Below are 16,447 nucleotides of genomic sequence, written 5' to 3'. Positions count from 1 at the left end.
ATATTATGTAAAGATGTGTCACTGTGATTGGTTCAATAAAAAGCTAAATGGTCAATAGCCAGGCAAGGGAGTATAGGCAGGGTGACCAAACTAAGAATGCTGGGGAGAGAAAGGACGGAGTCAGAGGAGTCACCAGCCAGATGCAGAGGAAGCAAGATGAGAATGCCCTACCTGAGAAAAGGTGTACCAAGCCATGTGGCTAAACATGGATAAGAATTATAGGTTAATTTAAATGTAAGAGCTAGTTAGTAATAAGCCTGAGCTACCAGCTGAGCATTTGTAATTTATATTACGCCTCTGAGTCAATTATTTGGGAAGTGGCTGCTGGGTATTTGGGAGTTGGTGGGACAGAAACCTCCAATTACAGTCCATAAGGTCTGTGTTGAATCTGCTCAACTTTACTTATAGAAAAAAAATGTGTGTCTGTTCAGTAAAAATTTACAAAAACCAGGTGACCACCTTGTATCTTATTTTGCCAAGAAGTGCCCATTTCCTCAAGTGATTGAGCACTGTGTGCTAATGTCAATACTGGCCTCTTTAGGGCTATAAAAGGATAGGTAGGCACTTCGAAAGAAAGGAATGTATATGGTAAAAGTATCTGACACTATCTGTCATACTAGTGAGTGCAATGAACTCTTTGTGATGTTCCCTATCACATATCCTTTAACAGTACCTACTGCACAGAGTTAAACTGAGCTGGAGAACAGAGAGTTCATATGTATTCAGTTTTTGTCAAAGTGCTATCTTTTTAACTATTTTTATAATCCATAAACATTTTCCTTAGTAATACCCTTTGTGCTGTGATTTGATCTCAACATTAATGGCAGACATCAAGCTACCATCATTTTTCTATTCAGTTTCTCCGGATTCTAGGACTGAAAAGTGATCTGGAGTTTGTGACTGACTTCATATGCTTCTGCTGCAGGCACTGTTCAGTGAAGCAGTTGAAGTGAAGATAAAGAGACTAGCACAAGAATCAGAGGATGAGAAAGGAAAAGCTGCCAAGATGCTTGCAAGCATCATCGACTTGTTCAACCAGGTTAGGACTGGTGAGGTGGAGGCCCTGAGTTACCCTAACGTCGGTCACAACATGGAACAAAGATTAAATAAAAAGTGGAGACGTCCTGGCCTGGTGGTTTGCTTCTAACAGTGGTGCCCACAGTTGAGACTTGCACTAGAAATGGAACATTTTTATATGCTTCCTTTTCTTGATATTTTATCAGGAAAATGTTGAAGTGTTCAAGTATACTCAGTAGTTACTGAGTTATATATTTTGTGTGTTTAGCTAACTTTTCAAAGGCAGTGTTTGGAAAATATTGTAACATTTACATGTTTGAACAAGATACGTGTAAGTCCTACAGTTAAAGGTGCAGCACTGCTATGGAAGAGCAACAACCAAGTCAGAAAAGGCAGGGGATCCAAGTGTCTGATGTGAATCGGACATTTTATTCACCCTTCTTTATAATCACAGCAGTAATGCAGGAGACAAGGTTATAATTTCCATTTTACAAATGAAATGCAAGCTTAGAATTTGGCTCTAACTTCAAGTGTATCTTGAACCAAAGCTTATTTTATTAGTATCACCATATCTAAGAGGAGATCTAGTGAAAGAATTTGAGTTATAGGATGTCAGGGCCAAATCTTTATCCAGTCTAGATGTTTCTCCTGAATTGGTTTAATCATTGTTATCTTCCATGGCTATGTGCACCTCCTTAGTGTTCATGTTATTTATTCACTCAATGGTTAATGATACATGTACAGGGCAGCTTGATTTTCTGAGATGGACAGCATTCATGTGGGACTTCTGTAAGGGTGGCTTATATGCTTTGTTTCCTTCCCCAATCTTGCAGGCAGCTGGAGATGCTATCTCTGACATGCTGGTGATTGAGGCTATCCTGGCTCTGAAGGGTCTGACTGTGCAGCAGTGGGATGCTATTTATGTTGATCTTCCTAACAGACAACTCAAAGTTAAGGTGAAGAGAGCATGAAACCACCTTTCAGAATGTAGCTGGTTCTTCCAAGTGTTCCCTGAGTGGGTTTTATTTCAGTCTGTATGTACACTCTACTTAGAAAGAAGGCCTTATACTAACTGCTTTACTCACAATTTAAAAAAATAACTTATTCTGTACTTCCACTTTTATGACAAAGGATGGTATTGTATCAATATGCATCATTTAAAAAATATGAACGAAACGACAAAAATTATGTAACTAGCTTAAACAGGATTCTGCTTTCCTCATTTTTCACAGCCCAGCCCATATTATTTTGAAGCAAAACCAAGACTGATAATTTTATTAACTGAAAATGTTGCTTCAGAATTAACTTTTAGTTCACATAATACTTAAATTTTTTCATTCTTTGAGACTTAAGCCTCACAGTTTTCACCCGCCTGACGAGTCCCCTGATGACAGACCCCACAGTGCTTTCCAGAGCTAGATGTAAACCGTAGTCTCTGGACTCAAAGGGAGAGAATTCTCCAAAGGCATTTCACATGAATGACTATTTGATTTGTATCAGTCCACACATTCTCCAGTAGAATTTGTTGAAAGTTAATTAGGAATATTAAAGCCAGAGTTCACAGAAATGGCTGCAAGTATCTGGATTTGCTCTTGGCATATTTAGAAGACTCTTACCTCAGCGCTCTCATATAATAGCTTGCCACAATTTGATCAGTAACTACCGGGGTCAGACAATAGTTATTGACCATTGTTTTATTGGGAGCTCTGTGACAATGTGTGGAAATGTTCTGTTGGGCTAAAGGTAAATTTTTGTATACTGAAGAATTTTTCTTAACTAGTATAAATGTTAAAAATGTTACATGGTTTTAGCTAAATAAAACAGGAAATGTGATTGCAGTTTCTCTTCACTACTCTGCTGCTTCACTGATGCACACTGTTACTCTGTGGGCGGGACTATTTTGAACAGAGAGTCCAACATGATAACAGATAGGAAATGTCTGTGCTCAGGTTGCAGACAGGAGAGTTATTAACACCACTGATGCTGAAAGACAAGCAGTCACTCCTCCAGGACTCCAAGAAGCAATCAACGACCTGGTGAAGAAGTACAAGCTTGCCCGAGCTTTTGTCCGACCCTCTGGAACGGAAGACATTGTCCGAGTATATGCAGAAGCAGACTCACAAGTAAGCTGGGACCAGGGGAGGAGAAATCACTGTTTAGTTGTGTTTGGAATCTCACTTTGACATTAAGATTGAATGCACTGGGAGGTATATAGTTAAAGAGTTTCACACCCCCTTTAATTTGTTCCCAAACAGTTCTTTATTGTGGATTCTTAAGGGTGTGATGTTCTGGCTGTGCATGAGTATCTAATAAATCCTTTGACACATGCTGATTTTAATGTATTATAGATTATTTTCCCTTTAAAACTGCAGTCCCATGAGTGAGTTTGTGGAATCGGCCAGTTTTACTATTTCCAAAGCAACTGGTAATGCTTTCTTTTCTTTCTAGACTTTTGAATTGCTTTTAAAGTTTTTCTTTAAATGACATTCTTACTCTACCTGTATTTTCTGCAGTTTTATCATTTGCCCTTTATACATACTGTGCTTGAATGGGGACTCTGGAAACATCACCAGTTACTTTTTTACATGACAATGGGTATCTCTGATGGAAATCCTAAGAATTACTTATTCTCAGCAGTTGTAACCTTCCTGATTTTAAAGGGGCTTGGTTACTTACTTGATTTTGGAAAAATTTTATAAACTGAATTGAAAACTTATTTAGAAGAATCCAACTCACTACTTATAGGCTTTGGAACTTATTACTGACAGATAAAAAAGGTTATTTGACTACCTCTGAAACAGAATCAGAAGCATCCTTCCCTAGACTAGCCAGGATGAATGCAGGTGCTGTCTCTTACCTAATCTCTTATTGTGATTTGCAGGAAAGTGCAGATAGGCTTGCGTATGAAGTGAGTTTGGTGGTGTTTCAGCTGGCTGGAGGCATTGGAGAAAGGCCACAACCATCTTTCTGAAGATAACTTTTATATTCTTGAAAAATGGACTTTTATGCAACTATTGACAATACTGTCAGTACTAAGGCATTTGTAATCCTGACATTACAAAAGCACTCTAATGGAATTAGATCTGTTTTTTTTTTTTTTTTTTTTTTAAATACTGCCAGGAAAAACAAAACTGTTTAGAGACTGGTAAATCTTAAGACTTGGTAATGAAGCTCATCTCTGATTTTAATCTGTATTAAATTCTAATAGTTTGAGAGTCATTAATTTTACAGTGTATGCAGGGCGTTGGGAAATTAAATTTTATTACTTATTAACTCCTTGCAGTGCCTTGTGATTACTTACCTAAAGCACGATGTTTTGCAGCATTGACCTACCTGATTCAGATGGGGAAGAGTGGAGACTTTATGTAAACCAATTCTCCACGGCAGACTTGTTTGTGTAGCAGCATCATAACTGGCAGGCGGCCCATCTTTCTTTGCGCTGACAGAGGCCTGTGCTGTACCTACTAGGATGTATGGTCCAGGTTTCCGCTACTCTTGAGTGCTCAGGGAAGGGATGTGGAGGGACAGCTCCACCCAATACATGAAGGCTTTGACAGCAGTGACCATTCTGATACTAGGATGTTGTTTACCACAGAAAGGAGAAAACCCAATTTAAATTAAATGAGACTTGAAGCCATCAGGGGAAAACAAAAAACATGGTGTATATTTTGCAGGTTTAAGACAACCCAAGACAGTGAAACCATGGACTATATATGCATATATAGACCTCTCGTAGGCACCATCATCAGTATGAGCCAACTATATTTAAACTTGATTCAGGCCACATTCAGACATAAGCTCTTATTTACAAATATTTAAATTAAATACAACCTGAAGAGTGTTTTGTTACATATATATATAAAAAAGGAAAAGAAACTATACAACTCAGAGAGCAGTGTGTTTTAAATAATTACATTTCCATTGAGACTCTGGGGAATCACTGGTGGTGGTCAAGTTTTTATGACTCCTTCCAAAAAATCCTTTTCTATCATCTCTTCGATTTTTTGCCTGGCTTTGCTGGAAAATGCTTTATGGTTCTCCAGTTTCATGTCCTTGTTTGGGAAGGAGTTTGAGTAGAGGACGGGGCTCCCAGAGTGTCCCCCGCACCGGCTTGTGACTTTGCTGTTGAAGACTTGGCTGAGGACGTTGAAGAAGGGCAGAAGCTGCTCCATGCTGCGCATGGTGCAGAGAGTGAGTAGCAAGTGCCCCGGTTCCCAGCCCAGTGTCCTCCCCGAGCTGTCTTCCTCTGGATTCTTCTGCAGAAACAAAAAGGGAGTTGTTACTACCAGGTGAAGTCTGTTAGGTTGAAAGGGATAGAAATGCCAGCATCAAGTCTGACTTGATGAAAACCACTGCTGCTGAAGCCTTTTCTTGCCATTAGCTAGTTTCCTATCACTTCACTACCCTTTTGTAGTAGTTTTCAAATAGACTGCAAAGGTGACTTTAATATAAATGGTCTGTATGTAACAAAAGCTGAGGAGTTCCAGATTCAGAGCTTTTCATACACTTTCTGCTGATAAATTAATCAATTTATGGCCCAAATTTGACATAGGTGGTTATTGAGAGCTGCTGGTAGCAAAAGACCATGGGAGTATACAGCAGGTGACAACTAGAGTTCAGGTCAACCTATCAGAACCAAGAGTTCTGTTGGAGGAAACCATCATGCAAAGGAATTACTGCCTCTTGTATGAATTGGCTGTTTCTTGTTGTAAACTTCTTGTTCAATAACAGCTATGATATCTCCCCATTTACCGTGCATTTCCATGCTATGTGTACATGTAATCTCATGACTGCAACTCTATGGGCACACATAATTGTGGATAGTCTAGAAGATGGCTTCTTATTTAACTGTACAATTTTTATGAATAGAAACATACTAAAATATGCTTCATACTACGTCAATTGTTCCATGTGGACTGTAGACACTTAGAGGTCTTGTTCTCCATCCTTAGCCACTCACAAGGTAAATATTGGCCGGACAAAGTATCCTCATAGAACTTTCACAGAGTAGAATTGTAGGTGCCTGGCCTTGTTGGATCAGAACTCTTCAGAAGAATTACAGTGAACTAGAAGTGATAGTGCAGGTGTCTGGCCTTGGTATATCTTAGTCCTTCAAGAGATCAATGGCACCTATGTTGCCCTAAGCTTCCTCCACCAGCACTTCCCACTCTGAATCAAATAACAATTAACACTTTGTATTTATTTCCACACCAGTTTTTAATGCAAGATTTTAGGCTCAGTAGACTAATTATGTATAGGTCCTGAGATTCAGGTGATTAACAGAAAAAGGCTGTTAACTAACCATGTCTGGATATTATTAATCACATTAAATAGTACATGTATTCTTTACCTTTTCCTTAAATCACTCATTGGTTTAGTTTCTTCCCTTGTAGCTATCCCTTTAAGAGACAGCCAGAACTTTTTATAACCTACAGCTGTTGTCAGTCACCAATTAGCTGACCAAGTCTTTGCCAAGTGTGACACTTATCAGAATACTTGTCCCTGAGAGTTTACTTTGTAGTTTTTGCTAAGTTGTTAATGGAGATATATATATCTCCATGTATATATGCTTGGAGGAACAAAGATGCGAACAAGATGAAAAGAACAGCACAAGGGACAGAAGAGCTGAGTATGAGTACAGAAAAGAAGCTGTGTAGATAGAATTGATTTAGAAGAATAGAGTGAATGGACTAAAGAACTCAGTGTGCTTAGATTCTTTCAATATCACTAAGTTTAGATCCTCAGCTGGTTGTTAGATTCCTCCACACACCCTGGGAGAAAACAAATAGGGGCTGGACCTCATTTGTTTTTGATAGGTGATTACAGGGTTCCACAGTGAAAAATTCCACAGAGAAATGAGGGGTTGGGCTAGACACAGGAGGGAAGCTGGACCCTGAGGGAGAGGATCCGGGCTAGTCCAGTTTTGCCTTTCACTTACTATGTTGTACCTGTGCAAGACACACAGCGTTCTTGCTGATGATATGGCCAACTTTTCTTTTGCAGCCAGAAAGTCAACTGAGAATGTATGTAAAAACTGTTCACTAAATACCAATACCCAATAATTTCAAGATACAGAGCTACTTTAAGTTGGATGTGGCAACATATGCTTATAATCTTAGCAACCTGGGAAGACTGAGTTCAAGATATAAGATCCTGTCTCAAAAACTGCAATAAATGACACTGGTTTCTTGGCTACGTCATGAACTCAACAGCTACAAGTAGTCTACCCACAGAAAGGGCTGAGTGAACTGAAGGCATTAGCACTTGCAAAATCACATATATTACAGCACAAGGAGAAAAAAGTGAAAATAGGGAAAGAGGAAGGACAATTAAGTGGGTCATTCACAAATTGTGTTCTCTCTTCTAAGTTTGAATGTTACTAAGAAAGTGACTTTGTCTGGTATTTTGTTGTTTCCTAATGTGATCCCAAGGTCATTTATTTATTAGGGATAAAATTCTAGGCCTTGTGGATGTTAAAAGCATTTTGCCACCAAGCTACACCATCAGCCCTATTTGCTTTGAAACCTGAAAGAAAACAGATATGTTTGTTACAATAGAAAATGAAATGTGTAAGAAAGAAAAGATTTAAAAATGGGAAATAGCTGTCATCTAGTTTATTAGCAATGATTTAGCATCTAATCTGGATTAAAGGGTAAACAGGGACTTTCATATCACTAAATGTCATCACACAGTTCCTGGCTTACCATATAGCCTCTAGTCCCCTAAAAAATCAAACAGCAATTAAATGTCAAGCAAAGGGTGGATAAAGACAAATTCATCCTCAAGGGAAGTAAATGCTGCTTATACCTTCTACACCTCATTTTGAAATATAAGAGAATCATGGTATAGTTATTTTTTTATATTTCTATTGAGATTTTTCTTAAAAGAAGGATCCCCTGTGCCCTGGCCCTGAGCTCTTAACCAAGAAAAGCACACACATGTTTCAGCAATTTTTTTTTTCTGTTCTCAGGTACCTGTCCTCAATACTAAATAACCAAACATCTCCAGACCAACTTTTTTTTCTTTGACTTCACAAGTCTATACATGGAGTGCAGCTTCCTTCCTGTTTACCTCTCTTGTAGCTTTTGCTGCCATATCACAAGCATCAATAGCCACCCTCACCTGATGCTTGGCCATCTCCATTCCCTCCAAAATCTTAAAGTCCTCCTCGTCCTGTGGAAGGAAAGAGAACTCATAGCCTTTGTTCCAGTAAAAAGTGTGTTTGGCCATGAAGGCCTTGTTTAAAGGATCTGGATGGGAAGACACTTTCCAGTGCAAAGAGCTGTCTTATCTGTAGGTCCATTTCTGGGCAAAGGGAGATTTCTCATTACTAATGATATGTGGATGGCCAAGGGCATGGGCCTAGAGTCCCATAAATGTTGACTGCATTCAGATTCATGATTTTCCCCCCACATTCTGTGATAGAAAAGTGAAAGTTCTGTTCTTAAATCCTGGCTCAGACTTTGGTCCATAACTTTGTCCTTTTATTTGGCTCCTAAAGAAGCAAGTTCCTCATATCCTGTAAGTAAAGCTTCTAATCACTTTCTTCCCTTTTGCTGTGTAGAGAATCAAATACAATTTCATTGCTGGAAGACAAAATAGGTGAGCACATGCAGACTGGTCTCACAGTCCACCCGATCAACCTCCAGACTATATGTACTGGAAGGATTCTGAAGCAAAACGATGACAGATGTGATTAACAAAGTCCCAATGATGAACAAGCTATTTCATTACCTTTCTGCTTCAGGGCAGAGACTGGCAGGTTAGCCTGATGCTTAGTTAGAAAGAACGCAGGCCATGCTCTAAACCATAGCATTTATCTTCCTACACCTTGTTTACGGGACAGGTTTCTGGTAATTCTCATTTTCTCCTTGATTTCCACCACATACATGGTTTTAAAATGTTTTTAAACATTTGTATAGTTTTGAGTCCCTTCATTACCTTTCTGATAGTCACACTTTAGTAGACTCACTTCTCAGCAGTGTTTTTAAATTTGCAGGGATGGGTGGATATACAAAATGGAGACCTGGCATAACAAGAGCTACAGAAAGAGGAACTAATATTAAAGGTTAAGTACTGTTTTGGAAAAATCTTTTGATTCAGTCAAGAGTGGTGCTGTGTCAGGTCATGGGATGTGTATCTAGGTTATAAAGTAGGAAAGTAAAAATATCCCCTTAGCCATATTTCAGCATGTGTACTTTATGTTACATGGACAAAGAATGGTTCTGTGCTTGTGAATCCCCTTATTCTGAATGCAGTCTATTAGCTAATTCGGTTTTGATAAGACAGTTCTGTCAAGTTTATTAGAATGTAAAATGTGTGATCTTTTCATCCTGATTGTCCTTTGGAAACCAACCTGACAGATGGGTTCTACACCCCTTTAGTGCTGGGCTCTCAATCAGCTCACACCTCATTTCATCAGGCCAACTCAACTACCCTGGACACAGTCAGCTCTCAGCTTTGTCACAGGAACTTTCAGGACTTCTTTCAAGCACTAGTTCCAGTGTCTTCACACATTTTGAAAAGAAGAAATTTATAAGTAACGTTTGAAAGATTTCCTCTATCTTCTAAAAATGAATATGATAAACAGATGTTTCTTAAAAACAAAAGATGTTTTTAAAAGTTCATCAATCTTTAAAACTAAGAACTTATTTTCCAAATATTTCAATTTGATAACGCCCTTAGTTTTCCAAGAAACACTTATTAGATGACTCATGAATGCATTTAATATAGCACAGTTCAAGAATACACAATAAAACACAGAATATGCAGTAACATAGTAAGAACCCTCCTAAGCTCTAGTACCTTTGCCCTTTTCCGAAGAAGTTTTGCAAGTCGAACCACATACGGCTTAAATTCTCGCTGATGTATGCCCTGCCTTCTGACCTCCAAGCCTGAGTCATCTGAAGCTTCAGGTATAAAGGCCCATCGGTACCTACCAGAGGAAGGACACTGGTATTACACAAACCCTGTGCCATTGAAAATAAGCCATGTAATTTAGTACAAAGAACATGACCCCAACACATGCAAACTCAAGTGACAGCTGAGTCAAAGCTGGAAGCATTTCATTTATGTAGTTTGTGTTATCAGTAAAAGTAGAATCCACCATTTCAAGTTGGTGCACCCCTTTAATTCCAGCATTTGGGAGGCAGAGGCAGGTGGATCTCTGAGTTACAGGCCAGCCTGGTGTACAGAGTGAGTTCCTGGACAGCTAGGGCTATACAGAGAAACCTTGTCTCAAAAAACCAAAAGAAAAAAAAAAATCACCATTTCAGAGCCATAAGATACTAGGACAGCTTGCAAAGTGCTCAGAACTGTTTTATCCCTGAGCAAACTCAGTGTTAAAAAATGTTTTCTCTTTACCTAATAGACAAAGTTTTTTTCTGCAGTAACTGCCTCAGTCCTGCAATCCTCCCACCTCAGCCTCCTGCTAACGGGTAGGCAGAAAGCTCAAAAGGAAACTGCTTTTGTATAGTTGTTTGTATGTTAACAAAGTCTAACTTGATTATTGCAACATGTAAAGAATACCAAAAGGAAGACTTTCCATCATAGGAACCATCAATGTAGCTAGACTCTTGTCCTGTATCCTATAGAGTTCATGCACAGAAAAGCACGTGTTCACATACTCAACCTTCTCCCTTTAAAAAAAGAAACAATAACTACCAAAGTCACATAAGGACTGTGGATGCAACAGTTTAGGGGTAGAGTGCTTACCTAGCATAAAGAACCTGGACTCCATCCCCAGCACTAAGACAGCCCCACCAAAAGTAAAAGCAGGCACAACTGCTGTTTAAACAGTCTTGGAGCTTTTTACATTTTTGACTTTTTAAAAAATGATGCTTGCTTTCTTAAGCACTTTGTTCTCACTACACAGCCAAAATAAACATCCTAAAATACAAGTCTAATGTCACTCAATCCATATTATCCTAGGTCACATCTCTACAGTGTTTTACATAGTTGAGTCCCTTTCTAGCCTTTTCTCTCAACACCTCAGACAGGTCAGCTCTGGTTCTGCCATTGTCATAGTGAGCCTCTCTAATACCAAACTGCCTCCATTTTAAACTCCTTTCTGGGCCTGCTCTCAACCTCAAAGCTGGCAGCAGTCTCTGCTGTATGGCATAGAGAAGTTTCTACATATGCTATCATAACAGTCTTCAAGTGCTGGGCTCTGTCCCCTCCATCCTACTTGTAGCTTCTGGGTCTGCACCCCAGTGCTCTGCATCCAGGGGGCACACTGGTTTAAGTGAGTAGTCTGAGGACATAGCCACAGCAATCACTTAGTGCTAGTAACTGTGCTGCCCCACTCCTTCCAATACAGTACGGTTTTAGGCAAAGTTATGAATACTTCAACCTACACAAAGAACTTTAGTGTTGGACGTTAGTGACCAAAGCAAATGTATTTCCGAAAATATCCACTTACTATTCTTGCTTTTACTTACATCTGAAACTGAGGAAGATTTTCAGAGGGCAATGCCAGAGCCAAATCCAAAAACTTGCAAGCAGAGAGATAGAGGTTTAACCACCTCTGGCTGTTATAGGACGTGGAGAAGCCATTACCTCCGGTATAGGTTGTCTCCAGACCAGCGGCAGATGGCCCTGATGTCCTGCAAGCAGACAGTGCAGTCAGTAGCAGGGCCTTTGGCTCCCAGGGCTCCTGGAAAGACTAAAGTACCAGCTTGTCTCTCCCACAGCCACACCGATGAACAGTGATTACAACAATCACAACCAAATTCTTTGTCCACTTCCTTGGAGTGGGTGGTGAGTGCACTGTACCCCCCACCCCCACCCCTTTCTGCCTTCCCTTTCTGTGCATGAGTGTTTGCCTGCATGTCTGTATGTACACCATGTGCATTTCCGGTGTTTGCCTGCGTCAAAAGAGGGCATTGGATTCCCTGGAACTGGAGTTATAGATGGTTGCAAGCTGCCATGTAGGTGCTGGGAACTGAATCCTGGTCTTCTATAAGAGCAGCAGGAGTTAACTGCTCACTCATCTTTCCAGCTCCCACACCTAGACTTTTTACTTGTGTTCTGGGATAAACCTCAGGCTCTCATACTCAACATGGCAAGCATTACATACTGAGCTAGCTACCAAGATAAAGACATGATTCCTAAAGGAAAATTGTAATTTATAAAATTGAGCAATAATTCTTATAGAATTAAAAATGTATTATTCATATTAGTAAACTACTTTTAAAAAGAATAAAACTATTGTATACTTGCTGGGAACATTCTGTAAGATTTAGATAAACTGATTACCTTGGTTACAAGTTACCTGCCATACTGGTTTTGTTATCTATTCCAAGCTTCAGGAACTAGATCTGAACTATCAAAACTAATATGACCCATGAAGTTGAAACAATAGTGAATTGTATTAAGTGGAATCTTTGTGGAGAGGCTGAAGGCCATGAATGCTGATAATTTAGTCTATCATGCCTCTTGACTAAATAAAATTATATTCGAACATAAATAATGGGACTATTCATTTTTAAAAGATTATTATATATTGCCTGAATTTCTACCTGTGCACCATGTGTCACAGCCCCTGGAACTGGGGGTACAGACAGTTGTGAGCTGCCGTGTGGGTGATGGGAATTGAACCCAGGTCTTCTGAAAGAGTTGCCAATGCTCCTCACCAATGACTCATCTCTCTAGCCCCAAATATTGGAAGTGTTTAGATAGGGGTTTAGATAGTAGGTTATCTGAACTCTCCTGAGTAACTTTAGGTGTCCTGAGGAACATTTGGAAACAGAAGCACACATACCGTGAAATGTCTTCATCAGCAGTGAGTTCCTGCTCCATCAGTAAGAACACCTGTACCTGGAGAGCACAAAGGAAATGCTCACTTTCAAGTAGACAAATGTTATTCTCAACATTCTCTTTGGTGGTAGTGGGGCTTGGGAGGGTTTACTTAGGAAGTCTTCACCACAGTCTTAGAAGCAGGTTTAACTGGGATGACTACTATGCTGGAAGAGTGAGGATATTATGCCTTGCACCAGTCCCTAATACTCCAGTTCAACTGTGTCTCACTAGAGGTATCCCTGTGGGGGCAGGACACTGGACCTGTTGGCTATGACAAAGACGCGTCAAAGAGACGGAGCATTAAACCAGATGAGATAAATAGGGGCTCAAAGGCTATCGGTACTACAATTTTAGGCTTAAGCTACTTAACAGCAAAAGCTACTTTTACTATTTTCAACTTTAAAAATTGCTATGAACTGGTAAAATTGAGTTTAGTCCTTAACATTAGTTTTCACCTAAAAAACATGGAGAAATTAATCACACTGTTTTACAGTTTATATTTGTAACTTTATAAATTAAAATTAACTCACAAGTTCTGTGATCATAGTAGGCCAGAGAGAGGTAAGGTGTTGTGGAGACATTCTTAAAAGTAATACTCTGAAAAACAGGAACACTTGAGAGTGAAGAGTTGGCACCTGGGGCAAACGGAGACTCTCAACCAATCTCTCTGAAAGAAATGCAGCATATTTTCAATGCCCAAGTAACTCCAATCATAAAACTTAATATCTTGTCTAGAAGGAAAAAATTCTGTTGCAGACTGCTACACTTTTATTAGAGGTTAAGAAGTGACATGAAATGTATATAAAAATCAAGTTTTTTTCTTATTAGAAGTGGTAGATTCTATCATATAGCAACTAAAAGTTTCAAACTTTCTATGGACAGGATAACAAAGTGGTACTGGTCCATGAACTTCATTTTGAGTAAAGATTAATGTAGACATGAAGGAGCCAGGCATGGAATCCCAGCACTTGGGAGGTGGATGCAGCAAGATCATGAGTTGGAAAAATAAATCCAATGCCAAACCAACCCACTCAGCAAACAACCAACTCAAGGACTCACAAAAGAGTGTAATTGTTCTGTATTTGAAATTAGGTATACAAGACTAAGGGACAGAATTGCTTTCATGTGAGCTCTTGAGGTTAGAGGCTGCACAGCACTCCCAGAATCGGGCAACCAATAGTTTGGTTATAGGTAAAGCCTGGAAAGGTAAATATTTTTATTAAAACAGACACTTATTAATAGTTGTATTAGGAGTATTTCCTTTGAAAAATGTTTCTGCCAAAACTTGTCCATGAACTTACAGAATGCCTTATCTACTGTCTTGGTTTTCTATCCAGCATTGCTTCTGACCAGTGACCTCATGGCACAGTTAAAGAAGTGAGGTGGTGGGCGCACATTTGTTGATTGGGAGAATGGTAGAATGACCATTTGAAGATTTAGTTACAGTGCCAACTGGGAGACAGTAGGCTGGAGAATGGGGCAGGTTTCTCCTAATATATGCTCTGAATCAGTGTCCAATACATGCTACTGTTTTCTACATAGCCATGATTCATGAGTCAAGGGTAGAAATGGAAATACTGAGAATCATGCCTTGTCACTCACTAGCAAAACTTTTGCTTTCTCCTCCCACCCCTGATCTTATGTTGTTGGCCCAGAAGTATTGCTTCCTAATGGGGAAGTGCTTCTAAATGGAGGTACAACCATTGCATTGAACAGAACACTAAAACTTCCTCATGGTTACTTTTTCATGCTGCTGAGTCAACAGGCTAAGAAAAGAGTTATATTTGTAGCAGGAATAACTGATCTAGACTATTAAAGAGAATTTGGACTGCTTCTCCAAAATGGAGGTGAGGAAGGACATTTCTGGATTGCAAGTGATCCAACAGGGTATCTCAGAATCTTACCTGGCCCTACTATTAAAGTCAATGGGAAACTACAACAACCCAATGTAGGCAGAATGATAAATATGCCAGACTGAAGCTGTGGGTTGAGAACCAAGGCCTGATGAGGTGCTTGCAGGGAGTGGAAAAATAATGAATAAGTAGAAGGTAGTTGTAAATACTAGTTATGGCTACGTGACTAGTTTTAAAAAGATCGTAACTGTTATGGGTGTTTTTCCTATTTTGTTAAGAATGTTTATGCATGTACACACACACATACACACAACAGAGAGAGAGAGAGCGCGAGACTTTTTCCCCAGTCTTCTACTCTGTAATATAACATTGATTGAGTCACTATTTAAGAGCTGTAAAAAACCCTGGATTATCATTTTAAGTTCTGCAATGTCAAAAGATCAAACATCCCTCAAGAGATTTACCCACCTACACTATGGAAAGAATCTAGGTGTTTTCAGTTGTTTGTGTTAAGAGTTATATTAGGATAAATCATGACTTTGTAGTTCATATTATTTGGAAATTTAAGCATGTCAGGAGATGTGTTGGGTGTTGACAAGAGATGGATTGATGATGGTTAGTTCTGACTGTCAACTTGAATGGAGTAAAGGATGCCTAGAGCTGTGTGTCTGTGAATGTGTAAAATAAATTATACGATCATGTGCTGTTTGCATTTGTTGAAAATGGACACTGAGGGCACGGAGGGCCTGCTTGCCAGACTCCAGCATGTATATTTCAAGTTTCCTCCAAAATTTCCCTGTCCTGGGGCAACTATACAACACAGAGAAAAGAGAATAGCAGATAGCAAAGGGGGTTTAAATAACGATGTGCCCATGGGCACAGCTAGAAGGTAGACTATTTCCAATACAAGTAACTGTTGTTTACCCCATTGTATAAAATGCCTGTGTTAGGAATGAGAAACTGGAAGCTCAGCCATGAAAAGTTAGTTCTGGTCTCAAATTTTTCAATTGGGAACTGCAGCATGGCTTCCCTAGTCATTTCTGAAGGATGCTGCAGTTTCCTGATTTGATGGTGTTACTGTTGCTGGTTCACCCTGTTGGGCTATCCAATGGCTCTGCTTGATGTTGCAAGGGTCCAATTCTATGATGGTTTGCTCTCTTTGTCTGCTGTGTGTATCTACAGCTTGCTATTTGTTTACTTTTCCTCACTGGATACTTACTAAACTCACTCATTTGAAAACCAAAGTACAGCGACTGTAGATCATTCTCCAGAAAGAACAGAGTGGACTACCCAGAAAGGATGACAAGTGGGTCAGTGACTAGGAGGGAAAGATCTGTTCTCCATGTTTTGTTGTTTTTCCCACAGTGAAAACACAGTGTGTGTTGTGCCTGCCTTCCTTTCTTTTTCTTTCATCATGTACATCTATTACTGCTGTTGCAATTTTCTAATATTACATTCTGGCTTCTTTGGTCTTTCAGTGAGGACTCAATACCAGGGCACTCTCCAGGGAACCTGGAGACCTACAGTTATATTGTGATTGTGGAGGCATCCATCTTCTTAGAAAGAGTAGCTATTGTGTCCTCTGCTTCTCCAGTGTGCAGATGACCACTGTTGGACTGCTCAGCCCCTACTGTGTAAGCCAATCTAATACAGTCCTCTTCTAGAGAACCTTGTCTACTGTAGTCCCAACACAGTTCCAAATAAGACATACAAATGTTACTGCGAGCCACAAATTCCTGGCTCTCCTTTATTTTGTCCTCTGTGAAGGATATATTTCC

General features: G+C 39.5%; 2 protein-coding genes across 9 annotated transcripts in view; one reads left to right on the top strand and one right to left on the bottom strand.

Annotated features, from left to right (window-relative positions):
* Nucleotides 1-4,119, top strand: part of Pgm3 (phosphoglucomutase 3) — a 28,632-nt gene extending 24,513 nt beyond the window's left edge. For all 4 annotated transcript variants that reach the window (XM_059268318.1, XM_059268321.1, XM_059268319.1 and 1 more), the window contains exons 10-13: nt 926-1,039; nt 1,851-1,973; nt 2,967-3,140; nt 3,899-4,119. In XM_059268318.1, coding sequence (XP_059124301.1) covers nt 926-1,039; nt 1,851-1,973; nt 2,967-3,140; nt 3,899-3,988 — 501 coding nt within the window. In that variant the 3' untranslated portion in view covers nt 3,989-4,119. The remainder of the gene's footprint in view (nt 1-925; nt 1,040-1,850; nt 1,974-2,966; nt 3,141-3,898) is intronic.
* Nucleotides 4,120-4,659: 540 nt separating this feature from the next.
* Dop1a (DOP1 leucine zipper like protein A) overlaps nt 4,660-16,447 on the bottom strand; it is a 106,650-nt gene continuing 94,862 nt past the window's right edge. For 2 of the 5 annotated variants that reach the window (XM_059268313.1, XM_059268314.1), the window contains exons 34-39: nt 13,347-13,483; nt 12,779-12,834; nt 11,457-11,621; nt 9,823-9,952; nt 8,140-8,190; nt 4,660-5,273 (exon numbers count right to left, since the gene is read on the bottom strand). In XM_059268313.1, coding sequence (XP_059124296.1) covers nt 4,968-5,273; nt 8,140-8,190; nt 9,823-9,952; nt 11,457-11,621; nt 12,779-12,834; nt 13,347-13,483 — 845 coding nt within the window. In that variant the 3' untranslated portion in view covers nt 4,660-4,967. The remainder of the gene's footprint in view (nt 5,274-8,139; nt 8,191-9,822; nt 9,953-11,456; nt 11,622-12,778; nt 12,835-13,346; nt 13,484-16,447) is intronic. The other 3 variants (XM_059268316.1, XM_059268315.1, XM_059268317.1) reach the window with 3 other exon arrangements.

This window comes from Peromyscus eremicus, chromosome 7, assembly GCF_949786415.1.
Source record: "Peromyscus eremicus chromosome 7, PerEre_H2_v1, whole genome shotgun sequence".
Taxonomy (NCBI): domain Eukaryota; kingdom Metazoa; phylum Chordata; class Mammalia; order Rodentia; family Cricetidae; genus Peromyscus; species Peromyscus eremicus.
Note: the sequence above shows the minus strand (reverse complement) of the source record. Positions and strands in the feature narration are given on the sequence as shown.